This window comes from Phaseolus vulgaris, chromosome 4 (assembly GCF_000499845.2).
Source record: "Phaseolus vulgaris cultivar G19833 chromosome 4, P. vulgaris v2.0, whole genome shotgun sequence".
Taxonomy (NCBI): Eukaryota; Viridiplantae; Streptophyta; class Magnoliopsida; order Fabales; family Fabaceae; genus Phaseolus; species Phaseolus vulgaris.
Window position 1 is genome coordinate 7792875 of NC_023756.2, and position 15411 is coordinate 7808285.

General features: G+C 30.1%; 1 protein-coding gene and 1 long non-coding RNA gene across 4 annotated transcripts; both read right to left on the bottom strand.

Moving 5' to 3' along the window:
* Positions 1-1597: 1597 nt before the first annotated feature.
* LOC137836410 (uncharacterized) lies at positions 1598-3586 on the bottom strand. Its single transcript, XR_011085258.1, has 2 exons — positions 3357-3586; positions 1598-1928 (listed from the first exon to the last, which is right to left on the bottom strand). It is a non-coding gene; the product is annotated as an uncharacterized lncRNA (long non-coding RNA).
* A 3292-nt stretch (positions 3587-6878) lies between these two features.
* LOC137837140 (F-box protein SKIP14-like) lies at positions 6879-10849 on the bottom strand. Of its 3 annotated transcripts, none has more exons than XR_011085371.1 (3): positions 9409-10849; positions 7431-8444; positions 6879-7347 (listed from the first exon to the last, which is right to left on the bottom strand). XR_011085371.1 is itself a non-coding variant. In XM_068646012.1 (3 exons), the coding sequence occupies exons 2-3, from the start codon at positions 10345-10347 to the stop codon at positions 7887-7889; spliced, it is 1497 nt and encodes a 498-aa protein (XP_068502113.1). In that variant the 5' UTR covers positions 10348-10520; positions 10750-10844; the 3' UTR covers positions 6879-7886. The 3 variants fall into 3 exon arrangements, 2 of the variants coding, with proteins under 2 accessions (XP_068502113.1, XP_068502111.1); XM_068646012.1 differs by having other exon boundaries at positions 6879-8444; positions 9409-10520; positions 10750-10844; XM_068646010.1 differs by having other exon boundaries at positions 6879-8444.
* Positions 10850-15411: the final 4562 nt, after the last annotated feature.

A 15411-nucleotide genomic window follows, 5' to 3' on the forward strand; every position in this document is an offset into this window, starting at 1 on the left:
AGTGACTTGAGTCCAACCACTCATGTTCATTGATCTTGGAATCACAACTCTAAAAAAAAGCAAAAGCAAACATGTGAAAGGCAGCTTTTGACATATAGGTACTACATCCAAAAGCTGTATAGAGGAGGTTGCATGCTTTTAACAACAATGATGCATGTCATGTCTAATTCCACCCTCCACCAGTATCATTTTCTTGCCTCCTCTTTTAACTTCACCAAGTCTCTTTCTTGCTTTAGTGACGGGTCAGAAAACCACAGCATCACATGGGTTCTAGGAGCCATAACAGCCATCACTAACAGTGATTCAATACCCTGGCTATGTAATCTTCTTACCTGATTATATCATCTAACATATGGGGATTCAGCATTACAGTTCAATTATTTGATCATCAAATAATTCATAACCTATGCAATGTGGTATATAATATTATCTATCTCTATCCATGCATCTCAAAAATACAGTCTAAAATCAAAGAGAAAACAACTTTTTTGTTTTCCCAATGTTTCATTTAGCAAACATTAAACATTTTCCCATGGGATAAGTAAATACAGTACAGGGACCACAATCAAGGAAAAAAAATTGAAAAACAAATACAGGGGAGGCAGTCAGGGACCACTAGAGCATGACCAATACACATTATCCCCGGATCTCAAAATGTTTTAACTGTTCTAACCTGTATCATGTATAAAGTGAGAAGATAAAGAAATTCATTATTTAGTTTAATTGAAGTACTCTGCACATTTAACTCAGATTAATTCAAATATACATGCAACTTAGGGACTATTTGCATTGAAACAAAATTTATTTTTATTTTCATAGATTTGAATAACAAACTACAAAAGTGGATTTTCGTAAGTAAAAATAAAATAAAGGAAAACAGAAAACAAGCCCTACTTTACAAGGTTAAATTCCTTTTTAGATAAAGCAATTAAAAAGTTCACCAAGCCCATTCCAGTGTATGACTAGTCCTGAACAGAAGGCTCCACCAAGTCAATGATAGAAAAGGGAAATAGCATATGCATTTTTAGCAAACCTCCAAAAGTGAGATAGCATTGGATCACCAACCAGTTAAGTTCACTGGTCAGGGGACAAGAGATGGTGGCTTCCACCATGAAGTTCGATAGCAAAGTCAAGACTATGGCCCATGTACATGAAGCAATAAAAACTACTAAATACATATTGTATGAAGTGGAACTAGTTTAAGTTTATGAAGTACAGTATATCATTCTTGTAAGAAGAATGGCATAATTGGAGCAATGCCAATCACAACAAGTCTCATTACATTTCTATGAGAAAAGAGTACAAGAACTAGAAGTTCCATTTAGATCTTTTAACAAATAATTTGTTACCACTTATATCTTTACTTCTAATGGGAAAGTTTGTGATTCTTTAACGAAGCAAAATTGATGTGTGCAACTGTGCAGTCGCCACAATTCTGTCTTTGAGTGAACGTTATAGTAAATGTCTAAAAAAGAGAAACAAAATTATGGACAACATTCTGTTCAATCAACAAAAGCAGTCAGATTTAATTTACCATGCATCCCAGGTTAAAAAAAAACAGACTAAAGAGTAGTAGAAAGAAAAGAAACAACAAATGTGCAAAATCATGCAACTCTTTGGCTTTTGTTCCGTTTAATGATTTGCATACAAGCCAATTACTGAGGGGAATCCCAGAAGACTGAGAACAACAAGAAATAAAAAGAAATCGAAAAACTCCAGACTGTCATTTCAACCACACATCCCCCTAGTTTCTCTTTTAGACCAATCAGTTCTTTGCCTTCACAGAGTTATTCTCCTTGATCCTTGCCCAGTTATTGACTTGACTTCTTTGCTAAGAGTTGATGCCTTGGGTGTGCTCCACCCCCTTTCCTTCCTTTGCTTTACCAGTGGCTTATAGATCTGGCATGGTTCACTGCCATGACTTTCTTCTGAAAGACAAATTTATTTCACTTCAGGGAGGAACATAACTATATAGAAAAATTCAGTATGAATAGTAGTTCTCTCACAACTTGAATTCAACACCTTGATTGCTTAGAGTTCAGATACCTACTTTATAAAGAAGATGCAGAAAGTATACAACACATAATCTGAACTTCTACTTCCCGTATAAAATTTCTCCAAAAGTGTTTAATAAAATAAAGATCATCGATCAAAGGGGCTTAAAGAGTGGAAGTAACTAACAGGCTGCATTTATAATTGCATCATTCCTCTCCTTTCCCAACTCCACACCCCAGAACATTAAATTTTTTGTGCATTTTGAAGGAAATCAACGAAAAATCAGTGGGCATGAATACATCAGCAATATCTATATTCTATCCAAAGGCATGACTGTTTAATGATATCATCTTAGTGTGTTTGATTCAGAGAGGAATAATTGCTTGTCTTTCCTAACTATAAAGAGAATAAACACTTATTTCTCAAAAAGTAACACATCAAACATGCTGTTCATTATTAATTGAATAAAATGTAATTTAGGTCCCTCAATTTCAGGTCAAAGTTGGTCTTAATCATCATACTTTAAACACAGTGATTTAGATTTTAGTATTTTTCATAATTGAAGAATTTTGTCCATTGCTCCTGTGGACGAAGTTTCATAAAAGGAATGAAATTCACAAGTATACAAAAAATACTAGTATAAGAGAGATGTTTTTAAATTATAGAAACTAAGACCAATTGTGACCAAAAGGAATAAAATTCACCAAGTACAAAAAAATGAGAGATATTTTTTCAAATTATTGGAACAAAGAACAATTGCGACAAAAAACTGAAGGACCTAAAACATACAATAATAGGGCAAGATTTGTTCAGGTCCCTCAATTTGATGTCAAATTCTTCTTAATATTTAAAAAAACAGTGATTTTTGTCTCTGAAATTCTTATAATGTGATGAGTTTTGTCCATCAACCCAGTACAATAAGTTCCACAAAAAGAATGAAATTCACCAAGTATAAAATGCGAGCACAAGAGTCCTCGTTTTTAAAGCATAGGAAAAGACCAACTGCATAAAAAATATTGAGGACTTCAACCACATTCTACTCATGATACACTTGCATTCAGAAGCAGAAAAAAAGAATATATATGGTTCTATAATCAACTTACAAACGAATATCAACACATTCAATTTACCAGTTTATACATGTTTGTCAAGTTAACTATAAAAGAATGCAAATTCCAACACTACAGGAAAAACGCAAACACATCACTATAAATCACACAGTTTCCAGAAAGGCTCGAAAAGAGTTTAACTAAACGCAATTTAAAAAATTAAGAAAAAAAAAAAGAATGAAACAAACATTGTCATAAAAATTAAAAATATAAACAAACAAAAGAAATACCTAATAGTTATCCAGTACTTACACTTATCTAACAATTACACTTCTTCACTGGCTTAAACAAGAACAAAACCGTTTTCTGTTAAGAGACAATAGTCCATGAGAAGATCAACCGGTGAAGTGAGGCCTTACGATTTGAAGAATACAGTGCAATAAGATCGGTGTCACCGGCGTTGAACGGTGGTTTCCGCCGCCGTTCCTTTTATGCTAAGACACGCGCTGAACTCTGAAAACTTCCATAAATGCGCGTGGCTCAGTTCAGAATATTCAGTGACGGCTTTTTTACTGTGTAACCAATACATTTCAACATGCAACATATTAACCAAGTGAAATAATACAAAAGGAAAAAGAAGCTTTTACACCACTATTTTCATTTCACATCCTTATAACAATTGTAAATAATGATATATTAAATTAAGTAATTTAAATAAAATATAAATTAAGATATTAAATATAAAAACAATAAAATGAGTTGTAGAGTGAGTAAATTTTTTGAAAGTGTAAATCTACTAATAAAAATATCTAATTTCATTTTTAAATAGAATGTATTTTAAATTTGATATTCTAGAATACAATTTTAGATTTAAGTTTCACCATACCTTTTTGGAATATTTTTTTAGAATATGTTTTTTTGTTTTTGAAGTTTCTTTCTTTATATATGTTTTCAGATTTTGCTTTTCAAAATCCTTTTTAAAAGTATTTAAAAATAATTTATTATTTTGGATTTTGGATTTTTTTTTTCATAATACAATTTTTTTTCTAATTTTATTTTTGAAATGTAAAAAATCTATTTCAGATTTTGATTTTAGAAATATATTTTTAAATTCCAAATTACTAATTTTAAAATTATGGACAATTCTACAATTTAAAAGATTAAAATAATGGAGGTTAGAATTGATTGGGTATAATAAGAAAAAATATTGACAAATTCTTCCTACATGTTCCTGCCAATTGATAAAAGTAACATTAAATGAATGTGGATAAAAAAATACTTTCAAACCTTTTTTAGAAATACATTTTTGGATTTAAATTTTCACTAACACATTTTCAAATTTCAGAAATTCTTTTTCGAAATGCATTTCAAGAATTTGTATTTTTAGTTTTCTTTTTTAAAATATATTTTTTGCATTCTGGATTTACTTTTCCAAAATAAGATTTTGATTTTTTAATTGTATAAAATTTTTGAAAACTGATAGAGTGCAAGTTGAAATTAGTACGGTGTAGGAGAAATTTGTCAAAAAACTTCGGCAGTTAGTTTCTTTTTGCACCCCTACATTTTTCTTATTGTACTCCACAATATTATACAAAAACTAAAGTGTTTCTATTGTTTTTTTTAAACTCTAAAATGCACTTGAAATGTATTTATTTTTTTTATATTCTGGATTATGGAATCTGGAAAAATTTTGGATTGACATTTCTGATAAAATTTCGGATCCACCAACCCGTAATTCAAAATATGCATTTCATATTAAAAAACCCATCACTCAAAAAAAGCATTCCGAATCCACCAATCCATAACATAAATATGCATTCCGAATTCAGAAATCCATAATTCAAAAAAAAAACATTCTAGATCCACCAATCAGTAACAAAATTAGGTTTTCGGATTCAACAATCCAAAAATCAATAATTTTTGCAAAAATTGCTTCCAGAACATCCCCTCATCCGAAAAAAAAATGATTCATTTCTGGATTGATGAATCTGTAGCACACTCCTAGATCCCGATTTCTGGTAACCATGGTGCCCCTTTTCAAATAAAAGATCAAAGCCAATTTGGAAGTTTAGAAAATTGTGGGGTGCAGGAAGGAAAACGTAGGAACGCAGAAAGAAAAGGCCTAAAACTTCAGCGACAAAACCCGAAAAAGGAATCACTTCTTTGTAATGGGCTTGGATCGAAAGAAGACGGTATAAAACCCATTATAGGTCCCAATATATATACTTTTGTTTCTGTCCTGAGTTGTTTTAATTTTGTTAATAGTAATTCTTGTATAATTTTATATCTTTTTTACCTTTTATATGCAATTTTGGTCTTTCTAATTTTTTTTTTCTGATTTTAGTCTCAGATTTTTAAAAATTTATAATTTTGATTTAGTTTTCAATCCTTCATATGCTTATTTTCTTTTCTTTAAATTTTTATTAATTAAATTATTTTTTATGATATATTAAGATAAAATAGTAAGTTTAAAGTTCAGTTAAACCAATAAACAAAATATAAAAAAAATAAAGTGTAAGAAATTATCAAAAATTTGGATTCTTAATGATGATTTATGATTGGCAAAGTGTAATACATATTGAGTTAGATTATGTAGACATTACTAGTTATGTTGTATGGGTGAAACACATATAATAGGATTTTAGAATAGAGTTTGTTTGTATTCTTTGTTTTGAATGCTGATTTAGGTTTGCTCTCAGATGAATTTGTTATGTTCAGTTGTGAACAAATTTGAATGAAAATTTTGTAAATTGTTGTTTATATATATATATATATATATATATATATTTGTTATCAATAAAAAAAAACTTATTTACTAATAATAATAGTAATAATTTCTTAAAACAAGATGAATTTGTTATGTGCAGTTGTGAACAAATAAAAATGAAAATTTTGTAAATTGTTGCTTATATATATATATATTTGTTATCAATAAAAAAATTATTTACTAATGATAGTAATAATTTCTTAAAACAAAATGAGTGTAGGACTATGACTCTCTTAACATTTTCAAGGACACCAAGAAGGTCCAAATCTAATTTGGAAAGTTTAAGATGAACCGATTTCAAAAGGACACCAAGAAGGTCCAAAAAAAAATAAATTAATTAATACTTATTAGATGAACCAATTTAAATATTCTCCACATAAAAAATAGTAAAAAAATTTTATAAAAGAAGAGAAATCCTAAAATATTTAGTATAAATTTGATTATTTTTTTAAATAACATTATAATTACATAATAATATTTTTTTTTTCTAGAAACATAAACTTTATTTATAAAATAAAACTTATATAATTATATTCTTTTTATGTCATTTTACATTTATCAACTAACTTATGGTTAGTTTTACCAAATACTTTTAATCCAATAAACTAATGTACTAGCTTGCCAAACACACTCAATAAGACTCATTAAAACAAGTCAAAATCATTCTATCAATATATGATGCTATTAATATATGATGCAGATCAAATAAGTCTAAAATAATACAAAGATATATTACAAATGCTTTATTAATGGAAAACATATATATTTGGATGATAAAAATTTCCAAATTTTTTAAAAAAGAATCTAAAAATATTTGAAGAATCAACTAAAAAAAAGTCAATATGATAAAGAAAATATTTTTGGAGATTAAATTTTGTAAATTTTCAAGAAGTAAAACAAATTTTACTAAAATGTATTCAAACTTTTCTATTATGAAAAAAATTGTCTTAGATATAGCAAAAGACATTTATACGAAGGTAAAAGACAAGGAGCTTATGTGAAAAATCAATTTAGCAAAGAAAACCAAATAAAAATAAATAGGCAATGCAGGAAATGGTAACCACTAATAAATTTGGAATTTCTCTTCCTCTTTTCTTTTTCATAAAATCAATTGTTTCTACCAACAATGATAATTTCTCAATTTCCAGAAACTGGAAGTTACATTGATTCAAAAAAATGAGGAAAAGGTACTCTTTTATTGAAGGGTTTCATCATTGAAACAACTGACTCATTGCATGCAGGGCAATGGTTGAATTTATTGCTTCAGCATTCAAAGCTGCAGGAGAACCTTCAATTTCTCTCAGAACCCCAGTTATGCCAGATCACTCTGCTTGACATTGTAGTTTCTTCTCTCTAAGATGATGGTTTGTTACAAGCAGCATAGTACACTAACAAAAAATGGCCTTTTCTTCCATGAAACAAATCCAGATAAAAGATCCATGGCAAGTACCAGCACTTGCCCTTCTTTAGCATCACCATTTTCACTACAGTTTGGTGGTGACACCATGCCACAAAGCCACTCATGTTAGGAAAAATCTGCATACAAGCTCACATAGTTGAATCAAAAAAACTGAGTCTTTCACCACAGCATTGAATAAAAAATCTGCATATAAGCTCACATTGTTGAATCAAGAATAACTGAGTCTTTCACCCCAGCTTTGAATAAAAAATCTGCATATATGCAAAATCTGCATCTGCTTCACTTCAATAAACTTGGACAACAATTTCACCACAGAAGGCATCACATCATGAAACTTCTCTTGGACATGAGAGTTCCCCCTCCTTTTCCTTTGATCCACCTACATACGACACTGAGTATTTTTTTTAACTTTGCTGTTTTTCAAATTCAATCTGAATTAACTTTCCCCTCCATAACTCTTTTTTCTTGTTCCTTATCACTGTTTAAGAAAAATTAGTTCTGTGATATGCAACTGCTCAGCTATTGAGGAATTACAATACTTCCCCAACCGAATGATATAGTGCACACACTCACCTCAACTTTGCACAGAGAAAACCAGAGCCAAATGTGTAGATTCTGGTCCAATGTCTTGTCAAAAGATCATGAATGTCAGACACTAGCCATAGAGACAAAACTGATACATGGTCCTCTCCCTAATAATAGTACATTCTGCACCTTCTTTTTCCCCTTTCCCTGGATAATGCAGGAACTGATCCAAACAATTCAAACAAAGAGAGTCCAAACAAAATGTCTCTTCATAAATGTCCTTAATGCATCTTCCACAGTGAACGCAACGTGTTATGCATACAGTGCAACCTCTACAGAGCTGAGCAGCCAGATGCTTCTGCTGACAACTCTCAGCAGGACAATCATAAATAGGTCTCACTTTCTTACATTTTGGACACACATCTATGTCAATTTGACGGCCATCATCACATAAGATATGTGAATACTCTCTACAGTAGAATTGCGGCTTCTGTTCTCTCTGTTGCAAATGCTTGCCAGCATCCAGTAATTCCTTTAACTCTTCAAACTGCTGGTCAGTCACATGACACATACCAGCAAGCCCACCAATTCGTAAATGCTTTATACCAGATTTTCCAGATGACTTAAGAGCCCTGAGGTTGAATAAGATGCCCTCCATTGTGATTCTAATACAATCTGGGACACTAAGCTGAAAAAGATACGTACGCAAATTTGTTAGTTTCAAAACATACACATACATATCTACAATATGTCATTTCAATATAAATTAAGCTATCAAAACATCATGTACATAGACAACAATATGTTTTATCATAAACATGCAAATGAAATGGTAGGCTGCTTTACATCAATTCACTTCTGATTACAGACCAGCAGCTGAAGAGTACATTTGCATGGTAGAGCACATTCATCTTTATTATTGCATGTGCAACAATGTGAGTTAAGTAACAATCAAATTATAACGCTCTGACTACAACACTTTGCGTCTTGGCCTAGTGATAAACAATTAGTTTCAGAATCACTGTCATGGAGTTTGATTCCTAATATTGTGTGATGTAGGCTAGGAGGCCAAATCACAATAGAAGAATTTGATTCCTAGCAGAATAAAATTGTTATATATGCATCAATTGTTCCCCTCAAAATTTATGTTTCTTACAAAGATGTAAGAAAACATTAAAATAAAGCTTAGCTTTTATTGGCCAGGGCATAAGATATTGTACATTGACATCATTATATATTTACAACAAATAATACAAAATACTGCCAGCATGAAATCTAAAATATACAAGGCACCAACTTGAAAAATCCATAGTTCCAAAAAGATATATTTTTGAGAAAGTTTTTATGTATAAGAAAAGTTAAAATAACTAAACAAGATTCAACAGGTTAGCATAAGTTCTTAAGTAAAAACAACACCAAATCTGCAAGGTAGTGATGTAGGGTTAGCTTCAAGCAAGGTTTTAAAAGGAGGTGTAAGTCACTTTTGTCGTGGACCTTGATTTTATGGGAAATTGCAGACAAATGATTCCAATGATACTACAATAGTGGCAGGCATTGCAAAACAGGGTTACAATGTTTGTTTTAAGCATCGTCAACAAGTAATAAATTATATGTGCACATGTTATGTTTTCGATGATGTTACAAATACTAACCTTAATCAATCCAGTGTTGCTTTGTAAGACACTTCGCAGACCACTATCAGTGATCCATAAACAGTTCACCAGGATCAGGCATTGAAGGGTACCTTGAGCTCTGTTGGTTAACTTTACAAGTGTATCATCCGTAATCTTTTCGTTCAATTGCTGATTAATTTGCACAGTTCTCCATAACAAAGGATCACCTTTAACAGCATCACGCAATGATCTGCAGACCCGTTCAACAGAGAGAAGGTCCTGCACACCTAGATAACCCAACACAAAAAATAAAGCATCATGTGGATCACCTCTTTCAGCATCACATTCAATTTTGGTGCCGTTTTGCACTGCTTCAGTGCTTAAAACCAAATTGTCATCATGCTTAACCGTCAGAACCCCCCCTGCACTTCCCTCAGCAACAATGCCCCCACCAAATACCCCATCAAAATTTTGATACGTTTTGAAAATATCACCTGAAACAGACATCTCATTCTCCCTAGAACTAACCCCCTGAGGTTGCAAATTCTCAGGGCCATTCCAAGCCCAACTCAGACCTAAAAAGTGAAGATGATCACGATCACCACGCATTTCATGTGTTTCACCCACCCCAAACTCTACATCCTCTGGTCGGAAATCCCATTCAATATCCTCAATCCAATCTGAGAATGCTGCCAATGTAGATTCTATATCTAGTTCAAAAGGGTCCACTGGCAACCGATCAAGAACATCATCATCATCCTCCTCCTCCTCATCATCATCAACAACTCCCTTTACATAATCCAAATCAAAACATGTCTCTCCTTCTAAATTACCGTTGAAACAACACAGACAACAAGAACTGCCAAAACAACCACAACTGTCGATCAAATGGTCATCCAACACCGACCCATTTGAGGGGCACAAATTCTTCTCTTGCGGAATCAAAAATCTAGATTCTTTAGAAGAATCAAAAGCCATTGCTTTTCCTTTTAGCAGTCACTGTAACAATAAAACACAACCCCTGCAACAAAGAATAACCGAGACTCAAAATACCAACCCCATCAATCTACAATGCCTAATTCCTCTCTCTTTTTCTCAATTGAGTTGAAAGGAATCATAAAAACACGCACCATCAAAGCCCAAATTGATGACTGCAGAAAAAACAAACAAAAAAGGGAAGATTTTCATGAAAGGAATCAGGAAGAATGAGAAAAAAGACCAAGAGGAGTATGAACCAAAGGGATCAGGAATATAACAATGTTAGGCAGAAGCATGTTTGGCAGAAAAAGAAGAGACAATGTGATTTGGAAAATCAGGGTTTGTAATAGCCAAGAAAAAAAGGAGAGAGAGAGCAATAGAAGAAGAGAGAAATTACGCTACTTTTTTTGCCATTTCAAGAAAGAGGACAGAGATTGAGACAGTCAACAAGGAGGCAAGGATCAGATTCCTACTCTCCTCAACAAATGGAGGAGATTAAGTTAACAGATTCTTTGATATTATCTTTATAAAGGTTTTTTTTTGCTTTTTCTAGTACAACCTTGGAACATTTCAAACGTTAAAAAAACAGAATCCATAGTTGTTAAGTTTGTTTCTCACTAAAGATATACTTGTATTTTCAAATAAAATATTCCAAAGAAATATGTTCAGAATGAGAATAAATATTGTTAGCGAATAAATATCGTTAGCGAATTCAGAGTAAAGAAAAGGAAAAAAAATGTATCATTATTTTGATTGAAAAGAATAAACTGAAAAATAAATAAGAAATTTATAATTTATGCAATTAAGGTGAATAAAAATATTAAAATTTATTATCTAATATAACCAATAACAATAAAAATCTCCTTTTTGTATTTTAAGAAGAAGTATAAACTAAATTTGAAAAATAAATAATTATAAAGTAATTAACTTTTTTTTTAAATAAAAGCTTTCATGTTAGGCATCACTATGCAACTTAAGATTTCAGTTAGACTGACACCTCAAGTAACAATAATCATTTGTCATCACACATGGAAGAAAGTATTATTAAAAAGAGAAAAAGAAAGAAAATACAAAAATACTGTAGAGTAAACCAAAACTCATATGTTAACAAAAACGATAAATAGGTAGACTATACATATTCATAAAGAATTTTAAGAACAAACAGATGGAATACCTATTATACCAATGAAAAGTTTTTCTATGAATAAATCCTAAAGTAACCAACTTATCAACACATGCATTTCTTCTTCACAAAAAATGAGTAACCCTAAATTTAATTAACTTTTATAATGAAGTAATATATTTTAAAAGATTATTACTTTTTTAAATTAAATATATAATTAAAATGATGTTAAATATATTAGATTATCTAAACTAATTATGTTATCAACCCTTTACATAAATATTTTATAAATAATATAAACAAACTTGTACATTGACATACATCTCTTCACTTTGACTTTGTTTAGGATAGAAAAGGAAATGGATGTGATTCTCTATTTTTCTTCAATGCAACAAAGTGAATTTAATGCACTCTCTATCACATAAATATACTATATAACTGATTACTTAGTAAATCAATACTTTTTACATTTAAAATATGTCATTTTTTTATTTATTAATTAATTTTTAAAATATTATTTACAATTAAAATTAAAGATTAAAATTAATTTTTAAACTCTTCAAACAAACCATAAACTAAATCTACTAATTAAATTAAACTACATAATTACTAGTATCAAAGTTAATAATAATAAGATTTGTGAATTTCATATAAAAGACTAAACTTAATTTTCTTTCTAGCATTACAACTTTGCTCCTCTAATTTATAAGGCATAAATTTGTTTCCAATTAAATGCTAACAACTTTAGTGCAACATAAAAACATGCATGTGATATATATAAATATATATATATATATATATATATATATATATATATATATATATATATATACTTTTCTTTCTAATAGTATGTAGTTTGGAACACATACAATGTTAATATTTTAAACAAAAGTTGAGTAAAGATTTAATATATATTTTTCATTTTTAAGTTTCTAGTGGTAAGTGTGAGGTGTGAGAGGATATGAAGTAGATGACTCTCATCTCATGGCCCTTTCTTTCTGTGCCAAGGAAATAAAAGTTTGAATGTGCTGAAGGTAAACACGAAAATAAAATAATAAATTATAAAAAAGGCGAAAAACGAAAACAGTTATACATTTAAGAAAAGATTTACGAAAAAAAAGTTATATATATATATATACTTAATTATTTATAATTTACTTAGTTACTTTTTATTTTATATTATTATTCATTTTTATTTAAAATAGAATTATAATTCAAAAATAAAAATATAATCAAAATTATAGAAAATAATTATTATAAAATAACATAATTATATATAATAAGTTATACATATAAATAATAATAATAATAATAAATATATTTTTAATAATAGAAAAATAAATTTATATAATAATTATATTAATTATAAAAAAATAAAAAATGTTATTTAATATAAAAATAATTTTTTATCAAATATTTATAATGATAAATATTTAAATAATTTTTATCAAATTTTATATCATTTTATTTTTTTTTCCAAAATTAACTTTAATACATTACCAAAAATAATATTCCAAACATTGAAAATAATATTTTAATTAAAAATAATTATAATTTATAAATAAATAAACTAAATTCAGTTTTTAAACATTTTAAATATAAGACTAAATTTGTAAATTTATATTTTTATCAATTAAAAAAATATAATTTCAAACACATCCGAAATGTAAGCATAGAAGTAGAGGGTTTTCAACTGATAGACATCTACACACTTTTTATTCCTATTTTCATGTTGAATTATTACATTTTTAAGGTAAATGGCCTATTGATAGAATGTCTAACCATTGTCTATTAGATATCCCTCACGTTTCAATTCTAAAATGGAAAGTAAATTAACTAATCAAATTTACAATTATGAGATGCATTGTGAGCCATATTTATAACAAACTTTACAATTTTATGAGTAGCCTCTACAACAATGTGAGTTCTATTTTTAGCAACCGCAACATTATAATTCATATTGTCAGCATTGTTATGAGATACCTGAGCAACAATCATATTATCAACAATGCTATTATGATGAAAGTTAAACACCCTTTTAACAATTTTTGTAACCTGACATTACTCCTTCTAGTTTTGAAAAACCATCTCCAGAGGAGCTGGTGAGAATTAAAGGTAAATCCAATGAAATCTCAACAAAACATAGAAGAAGCTAGTATATTAGACTTAGAAGAGAAAGTTGGTCATCTGGCTATAGACATGAAGAAGATATTTTCACGCAAAGTTTGAATTCACATCATGATCCTAATTTAGATATAAGAGAACTTTCAAAATTTGATACAAGTTATACTTATGATTTTGATATATCTATTAAGATTGGCTCTGCCATACCTCTAGTTTCCATTTCACTCTCATGTACAAATAATCTTCCAGGTATAGACCTTCTTCCAATAATAGATCATTTACCACAAGAGGAGACTATAACAATTGTTGACAAACTTTCTAACTTGAGAGTGTTGATGATACTTTCATTTGTGACTCATGTACTAGTACAACATGTGCTAAGATAGACAAATGCATATCGTTTGATGATGATTTGCACTAAAGACCTAGTTGACTTATAGGTTGTTGAGATCTCTGGACCATTACCATCTATTGTTCGACCATCACTGATGGGGTTGAAACCACTTTTAATCAAGAATCACTAGACACTATGAAACATTCTGTTAAGGATCATTGTGTATATCATATTGACACTAAGGATGAAAATGAGTTTGGGTTTCTTGGAGATTTTAATTGTTCTAATCTAACTAATTGGACAAATGCTGAGATAGATGCGTTTATATCGTGTGATGATATATAATGCTCTAACTCTTGTGATGCAGGTTCTAGGACTAAAGGAGATAGATACTCTTTAATGTTTGATGAATCTCAACCTAGTGCTTTGAAAGTTGTTGAAGTTTCTCTCAACACTAGACACCATCCTGCTCAACCACCACCACCACCTCTTGACATACCTCTCACTCCATCACCTACCCTAACTAGATCGTCTACCATATCTAGACAGTCTAATTGATCCTTCTACCACCATCCTACCCAAACTGAACCATCTTTACTGTCACCTGAGCTTAACTTTAAAGGCTCCAATTTGATCAACACCAACCCACAACCACCCCTAAATGCTCCCATATCAGAAAACCCTATTAGATTGTTTATTCATCACACAACACCACCCATTCATGGGACCATCTCTACCCTCCCTACATTCACCCCCTGAATCATTCTAATCTCACTTTTATGTACAGGGGGTTCATAATAGAATATGTTCTCCATGTTTCATTGTCTACACCAAGGTTCTATATGCCTTGCCCAAATTTTCCAGCAAACATCATCTTTGTGCCCCACTATATGAAAACCCTTAGCTTATATTGCAAAGAAGATGGTTGAGGAGATTTGTTGCAGTTCTTTCCTTCCCTCAAGCTTGACAAGGGAATTCTTCTTTTCCCACTTTTATCATACATGTTTATTTGCATGCTTTTACATTGAGAACAATGTGTGATTTAAGTGTGGGAGAGGAGAATCGTAGTTTAGGATTTATCTTTTGTAGACTTGTTTTGTGTATTTTGATTTTTTTATTTGTTTGAATTTATTTTTGATTCTGTTAAAATAAATAAGCTTTTTAAAATTATCTAATGGCTGACATGTTTCATAATTCTTGCAAATCTTGGTTTCTTGATCTTTGTTGTTTGGATTTCCTTAAATATTGAAAAATAAGTTGGTTATGAGAAATTTTAGGTTGAATCTTGATATAGATTATCCCTGGTGTGTTTTTGAGCCTTGATTGATAGACCATCTGATAGTTTGTCTGATGTTCTTTTTAGTGTGTTTTCACTCAAGTTTGCTCATAGTCTAGAAATTAGCTTGATTCTTTGTTTTGAAATTGTAATTATCATGCATGACTTGATATGATTGAGGCATTTTTTTATTCAAATTAACCTAGT

Bases quoted from the DNA above. Each gene is read 5' to 3' on its own strand.
- LOC137837140 (XM_068646010.1), bottom strand. From the start codon at position 10,347: ATGGCTTTTGATTCTTCTAAAGAATCTAGATTTTTGATTCCGCAAGAG. The intron at 8,445-9,408 runs GTTAGTATTTGT...TATCTTTTTCAG, and splicing joins GCAACACTGGATTGATTAAG to CTTAGTGTCCCAGATTGTAT.